Source organism: Pristiophorus japonicus, chromosome 9, assembly GCF_044704955.1.
Source record: "Pristiophorus japonicus isolate sPriJap1 chromosome 9, sPriJap1.hap1, whole genome shotgun sequence".
Taxonomy (NCBI): domain Eukaryota; kingdom Metazoa; phylum Chordata; class Chondrichthyes; family Pristiophoridae; genus Pristiophorus; species Pristiophorus japonicus.
Window position 1 is genome coordinate 80,768,489 of NC_091985.1, and position 20,938 is coordinate 80,789,426.

At 42.8% G+C, this 20,938-nt stretch overlaps 1 protein-coding gene across 2 annotated transcripts in view; it reads right to left on the reverse strand.

The window, feature by feature from the left end:
* dusp10 (dual specificity phosphatase 10) overlaps nucleotides 1-20,286 on the reverse strand; it is a 63,515-nt gene extending 43,229 nt beyond the window's left edge. Inside the window, exons 1-2 of one of the 2 annotated variants that reach the window (XM_070889530.1) lie at nucleotides 20,096-20,281; nucleotides 18,811-19,764 (exon numbers count right to left, since the gene is read on the reverse strand). In XM_070889530.1, the coding sequence (XP_070745631.1) occupies nucleotides 18,811-19,717 (907 nt within the window). In that variant the 5' untranslated portion in view covers nucleotides 19,718-19,764; nucleotides 20,096-20,281. Of the gene's footprint in view, nucleotides 1-18,810; nucleotides 19,765-20,095 lie in introns of both variants that reach the window. The other variant, XM_070889529.1, reaches the window with a different exon arrangement.
* Between the last annotated feature and the right edge of the window lie 652 nt (nucleotides 20,287-20,938).

Genomic DNA, 20,938 nt, shown 5'->3' on the forward strand with positions numbered 1-20,938 from the left:
GTAGTGCAGGGATCCCCTGCGATCATCCCCCTGCAAAACAGATACACCGCTTTGGGTACTGTTGAGGGGGATGACTCATCAGGGGAGAGCAGCAGCAGCCAGGTTCATGGCACCATAGCGGGCTCTGCTGCACAGGAGGGCAGGAAAAAGAGTGGGAGAGCGATAGTGATAGGGGATTCAATTGTAAGGGGAATAGATAGGCATTTCTACGGCCGCAACCGAGACTTCAGAATGGTATGTTGCCTCCCTGGTGCAAGGGTCAAGGATGTCTCGGAGCAGATGCAGGACATTCTGAAAAGGGAGGGTGAACAGCCAGTTGTCGTGGTGCATATAGGTACCAACGATATAGGTAAAAAACGGGATGAGGTCCTACGTGATGAATTTAGGGAGCTAGGAGTTAAATTTAAAAATAGGACCTCAAAAGTAGTAATCTCAGGATTGCTACCAGTGCCACGTGCCAGTCAGAGTAGGAATCGCAGGATAGCTCAGATGAATATGTGGCTTGAGCAGTGGTGCAGAGGGGAGGGATTCAAATTCCTGGGACATTGGAACCGGTTCTGGGGGAGGTGGGACCAGTACAAACCGGATGGTCTGCACCTGGGCAGGACTGGAACTAATGTCCTAGGGGGAGTGTTTGCTAGTGCTGTTTGGGAGGAGTTAAACTAATATGGCAGGGGGATGGGAACCTATGCAGGGAGACAGAGGGGAATAAAATGGAGACAGAAGCAAAAGATAGAAAGGAGAATAGTAAAAGTGGAGGGCAGAGAAACCCAAGGCAAAAAACAAAAAGAGCCACTTTACAGCAGAATTCTAAAGGGTCAAAGTGTGTTAAAAAGACAAGCCTGAAGGCTCTGTTCCTCAATGATTGGAGTATTCAGAATAAGGTGGATGAATTAACTGTGCAGATAGCAGTTAACAGGTATGATGTGATTGGCATCACGGAGACATGGCTCCAGGGTGACCAAGGCTGGGAACTTAACATCCAGGGGTATTCAGCATTTAGGAATGATAGACAGAAAGGAAAAGGAGGCGGGGTGGCGTTGCTGGTTAAAGAAGAAATTAATGCAATTGGAAGAAGGACATTAGCTTGGATGATGTGGAATTGGTATGGGTGGAGCTACGGAACACCAAAGGGCAGAAAACACTAGTGGGAGTTGTGTACAGGCCACCAAACAGTAGTAGTGAGGTTGGGGACAGCAACAAACAACAAATAAGGGATGTGTGCAATAAAGGTACAGCGGTAATCATGGGTGACTTTAATGTACATATTGATTGGGCTAACCTAACTGGTAGCAATGCAGTGGAGGAGGATTTCCTGGAGTGTATTAGGGATGGATTTCTGGACCAATATAGCGAGGAACCAACCAGAGAGCTGGCCATCCTAGACTGGGTGATGTGCAATGAGAAGGGACTAATTAGCAACCTTGTTGTGCGAGGCCCCTTGGGGAAGAGTGACCATAATATGGTAGAATTCTTTGTTAAGATGGAGAGTGACAAAGTTAATTCAGAAACTAGGGTCCTGAACTTAAGGAAAGGTAACTTTGACGGTATGAGGTGCGAATTGGCTAGATTAGACTGGCAAATGAGACTTAAAGGGTTGACGGTGGATAGGCAATGGCAGACCTTTAAAGATCATATGGACGAACTTCAACAATTGTACATCCCTGTCTGGAGTAAAAATAAAACGGGGAAGGTGGCTCAACCGTGGCTAACAAGGGAAATTAAAGATAGTGTTAAATCCAAGGAAGAGGCATACAAATTTGCCAGAAAAAGTAGCAAACCGGAAGACTGGGAGAAATTTAGAATACAGCAGAGGACAAAGAGTTTAATTAAGAGGGGGAAAATAGAGTACGAGAGGAAGCTTGCCGGAAACATAAAAAATGACTGCAAAAGCTTCTATAGGTATGTGAAGAGAAAAAGATTAGTGAAGATCAGCGTTGGTCCCTTGCAGTCGGATTCGGGTGAATTTATAATGGGGAACAAAGAAATGGCAGACCAATTGAACAAGTACTTTGGTTCTGTCTTCACAAAGGAAGACACAAATAACCTGCCCGATGTACCAGGGGTCTGAAGGACTCGTGAGAAGGAGGAACTGAGGGATATCCTTATTAGGCGGGAAATTGTGTTAGGGAAATTGACGGGGTTGAAGGCCGATAAATCCCCAGGGCCTGATAGTCTACATCCCAGAGTACTTAAGGAAGTGGCCCTAGAAATAGTGGATGCATTGGTGATAATTTTCCAACAGTCTATCAACTCTGGATCAGTTCCTATGGACTGGAGGGTTGCTAATGTAACACCACTTTTTAAAAAAGGAGAGAGAAAACGGGTAATTACAGACCAGTTAGCCTGACATCGGTGGTGAGGAAAATGTTGGAATCGATCATTAAGGATGAAATAGCAGCGCATTTGGAGAGCAGTGATAGGATTGGTCCAAGTCAGCATGGATTTATGAAAGGGAAATCATGCTTGACAAATCTTCTGGAATTTTTTGAGGATGTAACTAGTAGGGTGGACAAGGGAGAACCAGTGGATGTGGTGTATTTGGACTTTCAAAAGGCTTTTGACAAGAGCCCACACAAGAGATTGGTGTGCAAAATTAAAGCACATGGTATTGGGGGTAATGTACTGACGTGGATAGAGAACTGGTTGGCAGACAGGAAGCAGAGAGTCGGGATTAACGGGTCCTTTTCAGAATGGCAGGCAGTGACTCGTGGAGTGCCGCAGGGCTCAGTGCTCTTTACAATATATGTTAATGATTTAGATGATGGAATTGAGTGTAATATCTCCAAGTTTGCAGATGACACTAAACTTGGTGGCAGTGTGATCTGTGAGGAGGACACTAAGAGGCTGCAGGGTGACTTGGACAGGTTAGGCGAGTGGGCAAATACATGGCAGATGCAATATAATGTGGATAAATGTGAGGTTATCCATTTTGTGGGCAAAAACATGAAGGCAGAATATTATCTGAATGGCGGTAGATTCGGAAAAGAGGAGGTGCAGCGAGACCTGGGTGTCATGGTTCATCAGTCTTTGAAAGTTGGCATGCAGGTACAGCAGGCGGTGAAGAAGGCAAATGGTATGTTGGCCTTCATAGCTAGGGGATTTGAGTATAGGAGCAGGGAAGTCTTGCTGCAGTTGTACAGGGCCTTGGTGAGGCTCCACCTGGAATATTGTGTTCAGTTTTGGTCTCCTAATCTGAGGAAGGACGTTCTGGCTATTGAGTGAGTGCAGCGAAGGTTCACCAGACTGATTCCAGGGATGGCTGGGCTGTCATATGAGGAGAGACTGGATCAACTGGGCCTTTATTCACTGGAGTTTAGAAGGATGAGAGGGGATCTCATAGAAACATATAAGATTCTGACTGGACTAGACAGGCTAGATGCAGGAAGAATGTTCTCGATGTTGAGGAAGTCCAGAACCAGGGGACACAGTCTTAGGATAAGGGGCAGGCCGTTTAGGACTGAGATGAGGAGAAACTTCTTCACTCAGAGAGTTGTTAACCTGTGGAATTCCCTGCCGCAGAGAGTTGTTGATGCCAGTTCATTGGATACATTCAAGAGGGAGTTAGATATGGCCCTTACGGTTAAGGGGATCAAGGGGTATGGAGAGAAAGCAGGAAAGGGGTACTGAAGGAATGATCAGCCATGATCTTATTGAATGGCAGTGCAGGCTCGAAGGGCCGAATGGCCTACTCCTGCACCTATTTTCTATGTTTCTATGTCTCATCGTCGAGCGCATGCAGAAACCAAGCGCAGGCAGTGGAAGGAGCATGCGGCAAACCAGTCCCACCCACCCTTTCCTCCAATGACTGTCGGTCCCACCTGTGACAGAGACTGTAATTCCTGTATTGGACTGTTCAGTCACCTAAGAACTCATTTTTAGAATGGAAGCAAGTCTTCCTCGATTCTGAGGGACTGCCTATGATGATGAGCTTAACTTTACAAGCGTTACACTTTTGAAACATATAAAAATTAAATGTAAACACTATTTTTTAAATTAAAAACCATGTCCATTGAGGTAAATTTATTTTAACACTATTAAAACACATTAAAAAAATTCCAAAAATATTTTTTTTCTAAAACATTTAATAAATTTAATTTCAATTAATTTTAAATATGTGAGGTGTTTTATTTATTTATTATGTTATGTTTGGGTGTTTTGGGGGTGTTTCTCATTTATAGTAATGGGAGCTTATACAAACAGAACTCCCATTTTTATCAATGAGAATACTGCATAGTGATTGCTGGTCCAGGCCCACATGACTCCAGCTTGTTCGTAACTCGAAGTCACAATCCCATGCGCTGCGCAGCAAATCTAGGCCTCCGACCGGAATCCTACGTTCTTCCGGAACCACCAGGTACTTTCGCCGATTTTTTTACGGGTCGGTGGCGTTCATATGAAAGAAGCCTCCAAATGCAATTTTCCCCCCAATATTGTTCCTTTCCCAGTTAAATAAAGCCTTGATTTCAAAATTCTCATCCTTGTTTACAAATCCATCCATCGCCTCGCCCCTCCCTATCTTTGTAATCTCTTTCAGCCTCACAACCCTACGAGATGTCTGCGCTTCTCAAATTCTGCCCTTTGGTGGCAAAAACACAAAGGCAGAATATTATCTGAATGGCGGCAGATTAGGAAAAGGGGAGGTGCAACGAGACCTAGGTGTCATGGTACATCAGTCATTGAAAGTTGGCATGCAGGTACAGCAGGCAGTGAAGGCGGCAAATGGTATGTTGGCCTTCATAGCTAGGGGTTTTGAGTATAGAAGCAGGGAGGTCATACTGTAGTTGTATAGGACCTTGGTGAGGCCACACCTGGAATATTGTGTTCAGTTTTGGTCTCCTAATCTGAGGAAGGACGTTCTTGCTGTTGAGGGAGTGCAGCAAAGGTTCATCAGACTGATTCCCGGGATGGCAGGACTGACATATGAGGAGAGACTGAATCGACTGGGCCTGTATTCACTGGAGTTTAGAAGGATGAGAGGGGAATCTCATAGAATCATATAAAATTCTGACGGGACTGGACAGGTTAGATGCAGGAAGAATGTTCCCGATGTTGGGGAAGTCCTGAACCAGGGAACATAGTATAAGGATAAGGGGTAAGCCATTTAGGACTGAGACGAGGAGAAACTTCTTCACTCAGAGAGTTGTTAACATATGGAATTCCCTACCGCAGAGAGTTGTTGATGCCAGTTCATTGGATATATTCAAGAGGGAGTTAGATATGGCCCTTACGGCTAAAAGGATCAAGGGGTATGGAGAGAAAGCAGGAAAGGGGTACTGAGGTGAATGATCAGCCATATCTTATTGAATGGTGGTGCAGGCTCGAAGGGCCGAATGGCCTACTCCTGCACCTATTTTCTATGTTTCTCTTGAGTATCCCTGATTATAACTGCTCAACCATCGGTGGCCGTGCCTTCAGCTTCTTGGGCCCTCAGCTTTGGAACTCCCTCCCTAAACCTCTCTGCCTCTCTACCTCTCTTTCCTCCTTTAAGACGCTCCTTAAAATCTATCTCTTTAATCAAGCTTTTGGTCATCTGCTGTAATTTCTTGTTCTGTAGCTCAGTGTCAAATTTATCTGCTTTGTAGTATATCACTACTGTGAAGCGCCTTGGGACGTTGTGCTACGTTAAAGGCGCTATGTAAATAAAAGTTGTTGTTGCTATTAACAATCTTATATATCTCAGTAAGATCACCTTTCAGGTGCTTCTTTGGACTGAAAAGCCCAACTCTCTCTCATCTTAATAATTCTGGGACACTGTCATTAAAGTTCAGACGTGTGGCTCTTATCTGCATTGCCTCCAGTGCCTGAATACCCGCCTTGTATCTTTGTGACCAGAACTGGATGCCGTCCTCAAGGTATAATATGACCAGAACAGTCTAAAGTTTGAATTGTAATCTACTGTTTTGCAGAAGTAATTCAACTTTCCATTGGTTTTGCTGATTGCTGCTCTGCAATGGTTGGGCATGTTTTGCATCGACTCTGCTAAATCTCCTCGGTCTCTTTCAGTTTCATCCTTAGCTAATTCAGTACCTTTCATGGAGTAGATGTGATGTCTATTTTCCCTTCCTACATGCAGTAGTTTGCACTTGTTTGTATTAAAATTCCTATTCTCGTATTCTGTCCACTCACATATTTTGTCGAACTCAGTCTGTAATTTCTGAGATGCCTACCAAAGGGAACTCATAATCTTTAATTTAAAAACATTACTTGTCCTTCACAAAACATTGTAGAATATTTTATAAATTTCATATTGACTCCCACTTCATAGTGAGCTATACAAATTTGACACCACCACGTCAAGGATTACACTGTTTAAACCTTCACCTTAATCTGTACTATATTTTCTATCAAGTTTTAGGCAGGAGAAAGAGTGCTTCATCAATATTGTGACATCTGAATAATGTGTAAACAGGATATTAAAAACTCCTGATGATAGTCCTTATAACTACTGAATGTTCTCTTTTAGAACAGTTTATTCAAGCATCTCATCCATTGATACTTCGCAGTCAGTTCATTCAGAAAGATAGCAGAGTTAAAAAATTTGGGGTGGAGGGGGGGGTGAAATTGCATAGCGCCCCATTTGGGAGCAGAAACTATCGCACCCCACTTGCTCTGTGGGGTGCAAGCGAGGCGGAAGGGATCAGTGAGCGGCACAGGGCTATGCGGTGGGACATGTAGCGCTACCATATAGACAGGGCCCTCTCCTTCATTAAAGGGGAGGGCCAAGCTGTCGACTCTGCGGGGGAGAAAGGGGTCCCTAGCTGGACCACACAAGTGGAGTGCCAGGCTGGAAGATTGCAGCACAGACCCCACGATTCCAGCAGGGCGCGATCGGTACGTCAGTCTTTTTTTTTCAAATCGCCATCTCCCCTTTAAATGCTGCCCCGCTCGCGGCCTACAGCCCAGTACGTTCCCCCTGAAGCAGTCGCTAGCATCGATAGGCGCTGCTTTAGGGAGCCCTAACGAATCTTCATTATGGGCCGAAAACGGGTTGCTGCGTCGGGTCCGGGCAAAATTTGTTTGCGCCCCATTAGCATCCCTTGGGGGCACTAACGGGAGCAGCAAACGTCCTGAATTTGTCCCCGAAAAACTCTACTGAATCGAAGTAGCTCTTCTGTGAATTTCACTGATGTGTTTATAAAGTAAAATGTTAACAACTACATATTTTTTTCTGATCTGCAATGAAGTAACTTGTAAGCACAATTCATAACTTCTGCATCGGCAGGAGGAAAACACACTGGAACCAAAGTTCTACAATTTTGAGGGGACAGTAATGGTGTAGTTCTAGCATTGAGAGCTGGATTTTGGTGTGCAAATCAGATATGTCAGTATTACTCCCAATCTAAAATACTTGTTCAACACCAGGTCACTGGGAGGAGATGCATCTAGGCATATATGCAAATGAGACGGTAATGAGGACAAAAGTTGTTGTGACAGAAAATCCACCATGTATTCCAGCGTGACTTGTCAAACTAGGAAGTGGTTGAGTTCACAGGCTTTGCCTGTCCGTAATGTTTGTCCGAAATATCAGAGATTTTCAACTGCCAACCACCTTTTTTCATGGCACATGCCAGACCCACTTGCTCCAGGTGTCAAGAATCCTTAAAAAGACCGCTGGAAGCCTCTCCAAAAAGATACGTTTTTCATTTTTTTAAGATTTTTGTGGGGCTACGAGAAGCAGAAGTGTTTGAGGCCTGAACACCAGTTTGTCAAAGAATCCACTTTCAATGCACTGACTCGTCTGAAGGTCTCTCCTTCAAAGTGGATGGATAGAGATGTTAGTGTTGCCACCACCTGTGCCAGGTACTGCTGAACTGTGTCAAATCTTTCTCCGATATTCCATTGCTATCCGTCTCTGGCCCTCCGAGATGTTCCTCAACACCTCCACATAAGGGTGATGCTCATCTAACATTCTTCTTTTTAGAGCTGGGCCACAGAGATCTGAGCCCACAGGCTCAGGAGCCTGTGGATGAATTCTGCATAGCCTTCACTCCCCACTGTCAAATTCTGCTTTCACTTCTGATTCCTCTAGGTGATAAATGAAGAAATTAGAAGGATCAGGAATGCAGACTACTCTGCTCTGCTAAGGTCATTAAATGTTTTCCTGCATTGTAAAGGAACCATGCTTTTCAAGGAGGTAGCACTCACTGCCACAACCACCTCCTTCTACAACATGCAGAACCATAATTTTGGTGGGTCACTGACTGCGAACCAAACAGCCCATTTGCTCCTGCTTTGTATCTCTTTTAAGAGGACATGCAGGTCCAGCTCCAGCTCCCTGAAGTTTGTTATACATTTCTTCAACTATTTCTAACTACCATCCTTATTGCTCATTTTCCCTGCTTCCTCCTGGACTTTCGTTATCCCTTAAAGGAGCATCAGGTTTTGTAACCAATAAAATAGGTCTCTCCTTCAGGTGTTATCTGATCACACCCCCGCCCAATCAACCACTGAGGGTTTATCTGGGGCATAACTCCTACTTCTGCAGAGGTTTTCCGTTCTCCCCACAACATGACTCTTATAGCATACCTGGGACACTGCAGGCCCTATTTAAACATATTTACATTTGTTGACTCTGCAATTTACAGCAACATCCGTACCAATACCTCATAGCAGACAATACCCTGCTATGCCTCAGTCTGCCGGTAGAATTTGGGCTTATTGGATAAATCCAATCTAGTTTTAAAATGAAGTACAATTATGCATGGTTTTTAGATTCATTCATCTATCCTGGATGAATGCAAGAAATCAGGATTTTAAATCCAGAATGAAGCAGCAATAAATTGATTGATAGATAAACCCACTATCATTGTACATCTTCAAAACCACAATGTTTGTTCCCTGAAGTTCTCTTTAATGACTGTTGACGAAACAAGTTATTTTTAAAACACAAGTTGTGAGCTCATGTCTTGTTAGTATAAATTACAGCTAATGAATTTAGAAACCCCAGAAATAGAAATATTCCATCAACTATGAGTTACAAATTCTCCCACGTACACTTTTGTACACATCAAATTGAATCATAAGCTGACAACTATTGTCATACAAAGCATATGGCCTTTTCCAAAATATACATATAATTTGCATATAATGATCTTAAATTATCTGTGTTTTTTTCAGCTAGACAGTATGCCTAGCACCACCTGTTAGGATTACATCATCTACCACCACTCTATAGCCTAAACAAAGTAGTAACCCTTGTATTGTTAGTATTTAAGAGATTGATGTCATGCCAACTGATGTCACTGCTATTATCCAGCTCCACCGCATTTCCATAGCGACAAGGCAAGTGGAGGGCTTCAAATCAGTGTCAGAAGTAGAGGTGTAAATTACTGAAAAAGACCAAGCCCATCTGTTCAATCAACCACCTTCCCTTGCAAATATGTTTCCTGATCAGCCGTGATCCTATTAAATGGCAGAGCAGGCTCGAGGGGTCAGATGGCCTACTCCTGCTCCTATTTCTTATGTTCTTATGTTAATAATCCACAAAGGAGATAAAGCGGTACCATCCCTTCCTTTGTTGGCATGCATAAGCCAAACTGGGCACACGGTCATAATGCTTAGTGCATGTATTCAGTTCTCCCTTTCAATTGCTTTATTATAAGTTAAACTGCACAGCAACACTAAAAGACTATCTTTGGGATTTAAGTCTTATTTTAAAAAAGTTAATTCATCCTTAATCAAAACATTTTAGGGTGTTATTGTAAACTGCACCAATTCCACGTCATATGCCATTTAACAAGTTGATTAGTCAATATTCCAATCTTCATGTTGTGGTGCCTTGACTGAAATAGCAATACTTCCCATATTCAAATGTATCGTAAAAGAGGAAAAGTAGAAGTATTGACAGAAAATTGGATGATTGACAGGACAATAACAACTCATCCAATGGCTCTCCTCCACTGTCCAGTTCAGTGGGGCTACCTTTGCATGGTTCCACTCTTACCTATGTGATCGTTGCCAGAGTATCTCCATGATACTCAATGACTTCTCTTTCTGTGCCCACACTGTAAGATCCGGAGTCTCCACATGCAATTTAATGTGGATACGTTGATTTTGGACTTGGAGGATACACTCAATGGAAATAGATAGACCAAGAGATTCAAATACATAAATCAATTAAATTGCAAGTGCAGGTAAGCAAAGCTAAAAAACAAGCCCAACAGCATTTTGGGTTTTGATAGAATGACAGGGAGCGACCACCTCCTCTGGCTGGGGAATTAGTGACAAGTGGCTATCATTTTAACAAGGGACTGAGGGGTGGGTGAGAAAAAAGTTATGCAGAGTTATAAAAGCATGGAATGCTTTGCTACAGGGCGTGATTGAGGCATCTTTTAAATTGAAAAGTGGATACATATTTGATCCATAAGAAAATATACAGCTTTGGGGAATTAGTTCTGGAATGTTCTAGCAGAGCCGGCATAGACAAGATGGGTCAAATGTCCACACTGTTGTAACATTGTATGGTTCTATATTATTAAAAAGCTGGGCCTGCTGAAGGAGGATCACAAATAATATCAGAATCTGGGCCCAGGGCTCTGGGACTTTCAATTAAAAAAAAACTTTCAGCTCCTTAGGGAATTTTCACATAGGCCAAATTACTGGAACAGTCAGCATGGAAAAGAAAAACCTACGGTGCTCAGAAATAGCCACTGGTACATTTGTACCACGGCAGAAATGCCTTTTTTTAAATGGAAATTTGTTTTACAAAAGTAATGAGTAGCGGGTGATCTTCTACAGAATAAGATCACAGGGTCGACACTTGTATCAGCAGGCACTCCTCGATTAAATACAGATGGTAAACTCGTTTTCAAGGCACTTGTCTTTAGGGTCCAGTTGCTAAAAGTTCAGACTGGATATAATAACAAATGATGCCAAGGACCCTACAAGAAGTGAATGTTCTCAGGGAGGGCTTTATAAATTAAGTACAGAAATACTTCTGTGCTATCAGTGGTGTAAGCTACTGAATGTTTTTGGTGGACTTTGTGAGGATTTCTTTTGAGTTTGAGCTATGCATAAAATATATACTTTATGGCCTTCAGAAACTAGTGAGATGGTTATAATGAACAAGTAATAAATTACAGAGTACTCTCATTTTAAAGGGCAGTGACTTTTTTATGAAGTGTTTGGCAAGTCTTTACTTAATTGTTTACAAAAACACCCTACAAAACTGAACAAAATACTTGCCAAGTGCGTTCTCATTAAGCAGTAAACTCAGTCTTAGATAGAACAAGAACATCCTGATTAAACTTGGAAGCCAGCATGTTAAAACTACAGCAGTCAACAAATGAAATACAGGATTGGTCATAACTTATTATTAAAATAACAAATATATTTAGTTTTGTTCAGCTAGCAAAGTTTAACCAGAATTGAAGATGCTTCACAAATCAATTTTACAGACAATATTGCAGCTTTCTGATAAACTTAATGGCAATAGTAGTAAATAAAAGTATTGTGAATGCTTATTAAGCATACTAACAGACATCCCATGAACTGCACACAGTAAGTCAGGGAATGTGCAGCTTTATAAAGACAGGAGACTATACCAAGTCATAAGCAATGTATGTTCTAATGCTAATATGAAAGTGTTGGGCCCCTTCAAGTTGACAAGATATAATTGCCCTACATTTTTTAATTCAGGCCAATTAGTTTATCTATTTTTGTCAATACAATTTTTAAGTGCAACACAAAATTCGCAGATAAAAAAGTGCAACACTCAAGTATGATGCCGAAAGTGTGATGACCAACATGAGTGACGCGCACCCGGGGCCAGTATTTGCTGGAGCAGGGCATCGCATGGCATGCCCTAATAGTTAGACTTGTTCATGCACCTTTAGGTTTTAAAAAAAATTGCCCACAAAGTTGCTGGAAGTGTGAGCTGATAATGGCATAGTGACATCAACAAACCATCTGGAACCTTGGTAAGCAATGGAACAAACAGTTTATCTCTTTAACCAATGAGATTTAAAGGTTGAGAAATAAACAGAGGTAAGCCTGAAAAGGAGGGTGCATTCAAGTGGGTGAATTCAATGTCAAATCAGTACAGAAAGAAAAATAAAGAGATGGAAAGAAAGATTGGATTAAGTGAGAGAGAAAAAAAAAGATATAGAAAGGTATAAGAAAAAATATCTCCCAAAACAATTCACAACCTGAAGGAATGATTCTAATTGTTTACTTTCTCGGCAAGAGAGGTTGGCTGGCAGTCATTAACAATTATCACGCTTTTAATTACTAGGCTTAACTTTCTGTGGCGAGTTTAATGGGCAATTAATGTGCAAATACAACAACTTCATGAAACTCACCGGGACAGTAAGCGTGAGATGCCATTTTCACAAAGCTAACGCCGCAGCGCACAGATCGGCTAGCAATTTGTGGTGATTCGCAACTCACGGTTCAAGTTGCTGGCCCATTTGTTCATTGGCATGTGTTGTTCAGACATCATTATCATTTCAGAAAAATCTGTCCCAATTATATATATATAGATATACATAACCAGATCTCCAATGGTGTTGCTTACGGTATATCAGATCTTGTGCTGATTCAAGAAGGGTGTTGTCAGTGTGTGAAAGGAGAGCAATGCAAGAGTTTGTTAGTTTGAAAGAGATCTTCCTACAGATAGAAATATTATTGTTGATTGTTTCCTTAGTGTTTTCTTTACTCAGTTCGGGTAAATAAATATATACATAAATCAGCTAACTAACTTTGTCTAGTTCTGACGAAGGGTCATCGACCTGAAATGTTGGCCTAGATTTTGCCGGCGCTCAGAGGGCAGGTTCGGAGGTGGGTCTGCTGTCAAAATGTTAACGATTGACAGCGGGGCAGTATCCCGTTTTGAATCCACCTCTGTGTAAGTTTCCCAAGTCCTGGGTGTGCCTAACCTTTACAAACCCCACCCTAAGTGGCGGATGAGACAACTGAGATAGTTAAGAGGGTCTTTAAAGGTAGTTAAATGGTAGGGTTGACAACTGGAGCTGAAGAATTGAGTTAAGGTATTCCATATACTTATTGAGCTGCATTTTAAAAATAAACCGAATCTGAAAGCACTGGACACTGTTGAAGCCTTGTTTAATTCTACAACTTTAATACTTTCTGAGATCGCCGGGATTGACCTAGAAAAAGTCAGATGCATACACAAATCAGATGTAAGCAAATCCTTTGTAAAGTCCTGATACAAGCAAATTGTCAGAAGTCCTTCCTGACTCAGTAGGTTATATGCAAATCTGGATAAAACAGCCTTTTTCCTGTTCAACCTGTTCCATCGATCTAAACTGTCTATTTCCAGTTAATAAAATGAGAGCTTTGAGCAATCTGAATTGCTATCAGCAGCTTTTCTCCACCACCCTCCCTTCCCGAACAACCATCAATTTAAAACAGTAATTCAATCCCAAAAACAACACTGTGGCTTTCTGATCAATTTATATCCAGAAACCTCTGCACCACTGAAACAGTAATAGCCCCGACAGCCAATACCAAACTTGGAGTGGACAACATGCAGTCCCAGACTCTGGACTTAGACAGGGCATCTCTAAGCAACGGTGTTTACAAACATAAACGGAGATTGGATACTGGGGCAGTCGTTTAGATTATATATATATAAATATACACTGATCATTTGAAGAGCAAGGCTGAAACAAATGCGATGCTGAATCACACAGAACTAGAATTCTTCCATATTTATGCCACATCATTTTTAAAAAATCATATGTTTATACTAAAATCATAGAATGTTATAACACACAGCAGGCTATTTGGCCCATCTGGATCTTTTAAAGTGCTTTCTAAGTTGCGTTATTTTGCCCTTTCCCCATATAGCCTTTTAAATTTTATGTAACTTGAGCCATTGAAAATCCTTATAGTACTTGCAAGCTGTTTTCTTCAAAGATATGTAACTAAAACAGTATTAATTTGCAGGCCGTGCTGACCTCTGAACAGCTTGAGTGTCAAACACAGGGAGGACAATTGCACCACAAGTCCATGGGTATAGTTTGGTCTTTACTGCTGGGGCATTAAGTAACTCCTGGGTGGATTGCAGAAAGGAGAATCTGTCAGGGAACATCACATGGCCCTTACAGAACTCACAGGATTTTCTTTCTATTCATTTCAATGAATCCATTAGATCCAATGGATCCTCCCCACCACATTTATCTTTCTGTGCTTTACCCAGGCATTGCTGAACACCAAGTTTGGAGAAGACCAAAATGTACCTGAGCTGGTTGTGTGATACAAAAGCACAATTGTATTTCCCTTAACATGTGAGTTTGGGCGGGGTGGGTGGAGGGAGGAATCCAACAAAAAGTGCCCTCTTTTTCAGGTCATTAATTGTATATACTGATTTGTTTTTTTGTTGGTTCAAGGGAAATACTCATTGGCAGATGGATGACAATAATAGTAATTCTACATGTAGCATACACTGTGGGAAAGACTCATCCAGGTTTCATAACCACACTTGCATTTTCCCAGATTAGTCACCTCGGATTTCAAATGCACTGAACCTTTAAATACTAACTATCCATTCTCCGCAATTAGTATTGGCCACAAATCCAGGTAGGGCTACTTTGTTAGAAACCAAACACATTGTGATATGCAATACGTCAAACATTTTTATCCCAGATCTACTCAATGCGAGAGCCACTATTTATTATGGATAAGGTGACCAACAGAAAAAAAAACAAAGATGTAGAACTCAGTTAACGTCCTTTTAAGATTTTAGATGATGCACTTGACTGACCTCTCACTAGAAGGAAAGACTTGCATTTATATAGGCCTTTCATGACCACCGGACTTCTCAAAGCGCTTTACAGCCAATGAAGTACTTTTGGAGTGTAGTCACTTTTGTAATGCAGGAAACACAGCCAAATTGTGTACAAGCAAGCTCTGACAAACAGCAATGTGATAATGACCAGATATTCTGTTTTTTTGTTATGTTGAATCAATATTGGCCAGGACACCAGGGATAACTCCACTGCTCTTCTTCGAAAATAGTGCCATGGGATCTTTTACGTCCACCTGCGAGAACAGACGGAACCTCGATTTAATGTCCCATCCAAAAGACAGCACCGCCGACAGTGCAGCACTCCCTCAGCACTGCACTGGAGTGTCAGGCTCATGTGGACCAGTTGCACTGAATGGCCTGTTTCTGTACTGTATTACCTATATAATTCTCATCTGTGCTGAGTTAGTTATCTCAGCTAAGATTGGGTAATGTCCCCAGCCAGAAAGGAGGTAAAATGATTATGGTCCAGATTGCTACCTTGTAACTTATATGAACAGGAGTAGGCCATTCAGCCCTTCGAGCCTATCCATTATTTAATGGCTGATCTGTACTTCAACTCCATTTACCCACTTTAGCTCCATATCCCTTGATAACCTTACCAAACAACAATCTATTGATCTGTCTTGAAAGCTCCAATTGCCTCAGCATCCACAGACTTTTGGGGGAGAGAACTTCAGATTTCTACTCCCCCTTTGTGTGAAAAAGTGCATCCTGATTTCCCTGCTATATGGCCTTGCTCTCATCTTAAGATTATGTCCCTTCACCAGATGAAATAGTTTCTCTGTATCTACCCTTTTGAGTCAGTTTAACATTTTACACACCTCGATCAGATCACCCCTTCTGCTACAGTCTTCCATACTCAAAAGAGAATACAAGCCATGTTTTTGCAATCTGTCCTCGTAATTTAACCCTCGCAGACTCGGTATTATCCTGGTGAATCTGCGCTGCACCCCCACAAAATCCAATGTATCTTTCCTGAGGTGCGGTGCCCAAAACTGAACGCAGTGCACCAGATGATATCTGACCAAGGCTCTATACAACTGAAGCAAACTTGCTCCTCTTTGTAATCCAGCCCTCTTGAGATAAAGGCCAACATTCCATTAGCCTTTGTGATTGCTTTTTGTACCTGTCTACTAGCTTTAAATGATTTGTGTACTTGGACTCCAAATCTCATTGCTCCTCTACATTTCACAGTTTCTCAAAAAATACTCCGATTTAATGTTTTTAGATCCACAATCTCACACTTGCTCACATTGAACTCCATCTGCCATAGTTTTGCCCATTCACTTAGTATATGTGCTCCAATTGACACAATTTACTGTACCTCCTAAGCTAGTGTCATCTGTTTGGATATACAATGCGGTATTCCTTAAGCCAAGTCATTAATATATATGGTGAAAAGCTGAGGCCCCAGATCGTCAGGAAACACCACTTGTCACATGCTTGTAACCAGAGAACACTCCTTTTATCCCTATCTCTGTCTCCTACCTCCCAAACAATTACTGACCCATGTCACAAAGTTACCTCCAATTCCATGTGCCCTCCATTTTGCTAATAATCTCTTGTGCGGAACCTTATTAAATGCCACCTGAACGTCCATATTGTCAACATCCATAGACACTCCCCTGCCCACCATGCCAGTGACCTCCTCAAAAAATGCAACTGGATTAATCAGACATGGTCTACCTATGACCAATCCAACCTGACTCTCTTTGATCTGCTGATACTTGTCCAAGTGCTCAGTCATTCTGCTTCTAATGATTGATTTCAGTAACTTCCGCACAATTGACGGGTCTGTAGTTACCTGTTTTCTTCCTCCCTCCCTTTTTAAATAATGGAGTGACATATCCTATCCAAAGGCAGAATTCCAGAATCGAGAAAGCTTTGGAAAATTATGTCTAATATATCTGCAATTTCCTCACCTATTTCTTTTAACATCCTGAGGTGGAACCTATCAGGCCCTGCAGCTTTGTCTATCTTACGTCCCATCATTTTCCCCAGTACCATATTTTAAAACGTATATTAAATATACTAAGTTCTTCTCCTTGGTTTATTTATAGGTTCCCTTGTACTGTGGGTATTTGGTTCCCTTTCTCCACTCTGGAAACAGTCACAAAGTACTAATTTAATAAGTCTACATTTCTTTAGTATCCATTATAGTCTTGTCTTCAATCATCTTTAATAGGCCTACATTCCCTTTCCACTCTATAATAATATAGTTATATACACTTTTACTATTAGCTTTGATATTCCTTGCAAGTTTTTTCATATAAACTTTTTGCAAATCTTAAATTTGTATCCCTTTGTTGCACTCTATACCTTTCCTTTCCAGTCCACTTAATTTCCACCTTTCATGCATTTGTGTAAGCCTTTCCTTTTAGCTTGATGCTGTCTATCATTTGTTGAACAAGATTGCTTAACTACACAAGTAGAGGCTTCTAATAAAAACAGCTCCATTTTCTCCATTCTCTCCTCATAAAGCCTCTAATCACTGGAATCATCTTAGCGAATCTCTTCTGCGACCTCTGCATGGTATTGACATCTTTCTTAAAGTAGGGCACTCAAAACTGGACTCAATTATTTAACCTATGGCCAAACCAATGACTTATCTCCCAGAGGGTTGTGAATCTGTGGAATTCTCTGCCCAAAGAAGCAGTTGAGGCTAGCTCATTGAATGTATTCAAGTCACAGATAGATAGATTTTTAACCAATAAGGGAATTAAGGGTTATGGGGAGCGGGCAGGTAAGTGGAGCTGAGTCCACGGCCAGATCAGCCATGATCTTGTTGAATGGCGGAGCAGGCTCGAGGGGCTAGATGACCTACTCCTGTTCCTAATTCTTACGTTCTTTTTCCATGACCAGATCATTTTATTTGTATGTCCTTTATAGCTCACAAAGTAGTGTGTTACTCATGGTGTAGCTGCTTTAATACTGCACTACTCTTCCATCGTGCATTTTCTAATTCATTCTCCCCCATCCTACCACCTTTGCACATTTTCCACCATGAGGCCTCTTTCTTCCATGCAGGCCTACTGACAGTGAATGTCACAGATTTCTCCAATCATGCTCTGCAGTTAACCAACAGGAGGAGGCATGCTGTAGTGAGACTAGATGGGCAATATCATTTTTTTCATTGCCCTTGAAGCAAACACTGCTAGCAAAAGTGCTCCACCTAGCAGCCTGGCTAAGACTGGTAGAATTCAATCCCAACTGTTGCGGGCAGCTTTGAGTGACAAGCTGCCTTAGGACTCAAACCCATATCAATCTGTTCGGAAGGTCAGTGCTGCAGCTGTTACGCTGTTCTGCATTTTGTATTGTAAAGGACATCAATACTACTGCTGCTCACTCCTTACATGATAATTAACTGCAATGAAATTGAAAAATGCATTTACTGCATTGCATTCGATACCAAACAAGGTCAATATCATTAAGTCAAATGTCCCTAATGATGCTGCACGGAAGATTCTGTTTGTCATGCAATCAGGACCTTCCCGAACTTGTTAATATCTTCAGACCATGAATCATCATTAACAGACTTGTTTCTCGCTTTCTGTGCTAGAAAAGCAGTAATGCACAGTAGCCAGTGTGACGTGCTACACATACTATATTCCGTTTTCAGGATGGTTTCCTGCATTTCCTGGAATGTGACATTTCATAGCAGGAGCTTTCATTCAATAACCAGTTTCAAACATACAAGTCACCTTCTTTAATTCAAACTCAAATGCTTGATGTATTAAAAGTTCAGGCAAACGGTAAACTAATATATAACTGAAGTGAATACAATAGTATAGAATTTAATAGTATACTGGAGATTTTAAAAGAACGGATTTAGTTTTAGATGGTGTGTTTACACATTACTATCAATTCCTTATGTAACTTTCTATAAGTATAAAATTGCATTTAAAAAAATCAAAAATTGATTCATTTGTATTTTCTATATAGTACTGTACCGTGCCACAATAACACTGACCAACTCCTAAAACCTCCGATCGTTATACCTTCTCATATATATTAAATAAAACATTCAAAACAACTACCTTTTAAAACCAGTGGATCCTTGCCTTCTCGTTTCAACGATTCCAACACTATGTGAAGTGGCTGAGAGGGCATCACCCGGTTGGGCTCATTAGTGTTCTCATCATAAACTATTATCTCCTTGGAGAAAATCCTTTTATAAGAGTCCTTGCCTTCCCTGCAAGAGATGAGGTCCAAGACGGTGATCTTGCCCTGCTGCAGCCTCCTCCTGCTGATCTTGTCCGAGCAGTTTATGTGGACGGCTCCCTGGATATGGCTTTTGTTGTACTCCATGAAGGGGCGACAGTCTATGATCACAGGACCTTGGCTCTGCGACTGGGGGCCCTTGCTGCATTTGGTCAGTTTCTTGGCTAACTCGGCTGGGTAGATGGTGCGGACGCCGACGATCTGCTTGGCGGCCCCGCTTGCTGGAGGAGACAGGGGTCCCCCAGCCGCTGCAGAAGCCGGGGTGTTCAGAGTGCCACCGTTCTCGTTGTTGCTGCTGCTGCTGTTGTTGTTGCTCACCATCTGGTTACTGGCACAGGAGGCACACTTTACAGAAGTAGTCCCGAGTTTGGAAGCGGGGGCTGCCACCAGGTTGCTGCCGCCCACTGAGGCTTGGCTCTGGTCGCCAGCGTGGTTGCCCTTGTTCTCGTAGGTGGTCACAGTGCAGCAACTAGCGCTGCTGCATCCGCAGGACAGGGAGCGCACCGAGCCGTTGGATGATGGCATATACGTAAAGTTAGCGCTTCGGAACGAAACCGCAGCCGCGGGGCTGAGGGTGGTGCTGGAGATGTGCGGGTCGCCGGCGGTCGCTGGAGGAGAAGCCACGTAGGTGTTATCCAGGCGGAGATGGAGTTCCTGCGGTCTGACCGGCCTCGGCAATGCCACCACACCAACAATTCGTTCGTCTAGAGGGGATGGAGGCATCAGGAAGATGTTGCTGAGCGCTGCTGTCGATCCGTGGAGTAAATGGACTGAAACGGGATCAAATGTACTGTCAGCATCAGAACAGAGGGGAGGGGAGAGAGAGGGGGGGGGGAATAAATTAAAAGGCACGCAATGGTTATTTCTGCTGCAAATAGAAGGGGATCGCAACTCAAAATAAACTCGAGGGATGGGCGCATTCGTTTGGCAACCGGCGCACCGACTTTAAATAAACTCCTAATTTATTGTCCTAATAAAGTGGCTGAGGTGGAAGCCGGGATCAGCCACACACACTTGCACAGAGGCACGGCACCTTCAGTCTGCAGCAAATACTCTGCCAGCCCCAAATCGGGGAAGCAGAGCCAATTCACATTTACTTACATCACAAACTTATGCCGCTAAGACTCCGCCGACCTGCGCCCGCCGCTCTCTCGTTATTTACTGTGTGTTGTTATTTGTTTATTCATGTATTTATTGATGATGATTTTCCAGACTTTTACTCATTCCGCGCCTACGCTGGGCCGGCACTGCCACTTTAACTTGGCCATCACACACTTATACAGCGCCTCGAGCGAGCCGGCCCCGGGGGAGGCGGGGCCCGGGCCGGACAATCGACACCGCGCGCAGCCAATGGCAAGCCGCACAGGCCCCGGCTTCCACACGCCCACTCAGCCACCGACCAATCGCCGAGCGCAAGAGGCGGGCGAGGGAACGCTTTGTCGCAAGCATGACATCATTGGCAGCCAATGGGCTGGCGGCAGCCGAGCTGGCGTTGTGTCTCGCTCCTGACCCTGCATTCAGCCCCAGGCAGCGGGACGGCGTAAGGGCTCGCAGGGCAGGCGCATTGTTAATACCACTTTCCATTTCATTTCTCTCTTCTTGTCAGACCACTCAATGTTTGTCCAGGCACCTTTTTTTGAAAATAAAAAAAAAGATGAAATCATGCCGTGCCCACTCCGCACAATGTGCAACATGACCCGCTTCTTTCTGTTTGTGCAGATGAACTGCAACAGAGCAGAACTGCGTTCCCACAGCCCGCCTCGATCCCCATTGCATTCCCGAGCCCGATGTGCCGGGGACGGACGGGCTTCCCTCTGTAGGCAGTAGTAACATCACAAAGTTCGCCAGACGTCAGCAGCATACGGCGGAGCATATGGTGCTGCATGAAAAAGCCCGCCAACATTGCGCTGGACCTGACACCAATGCACCAGCTCAAGCTGAAGA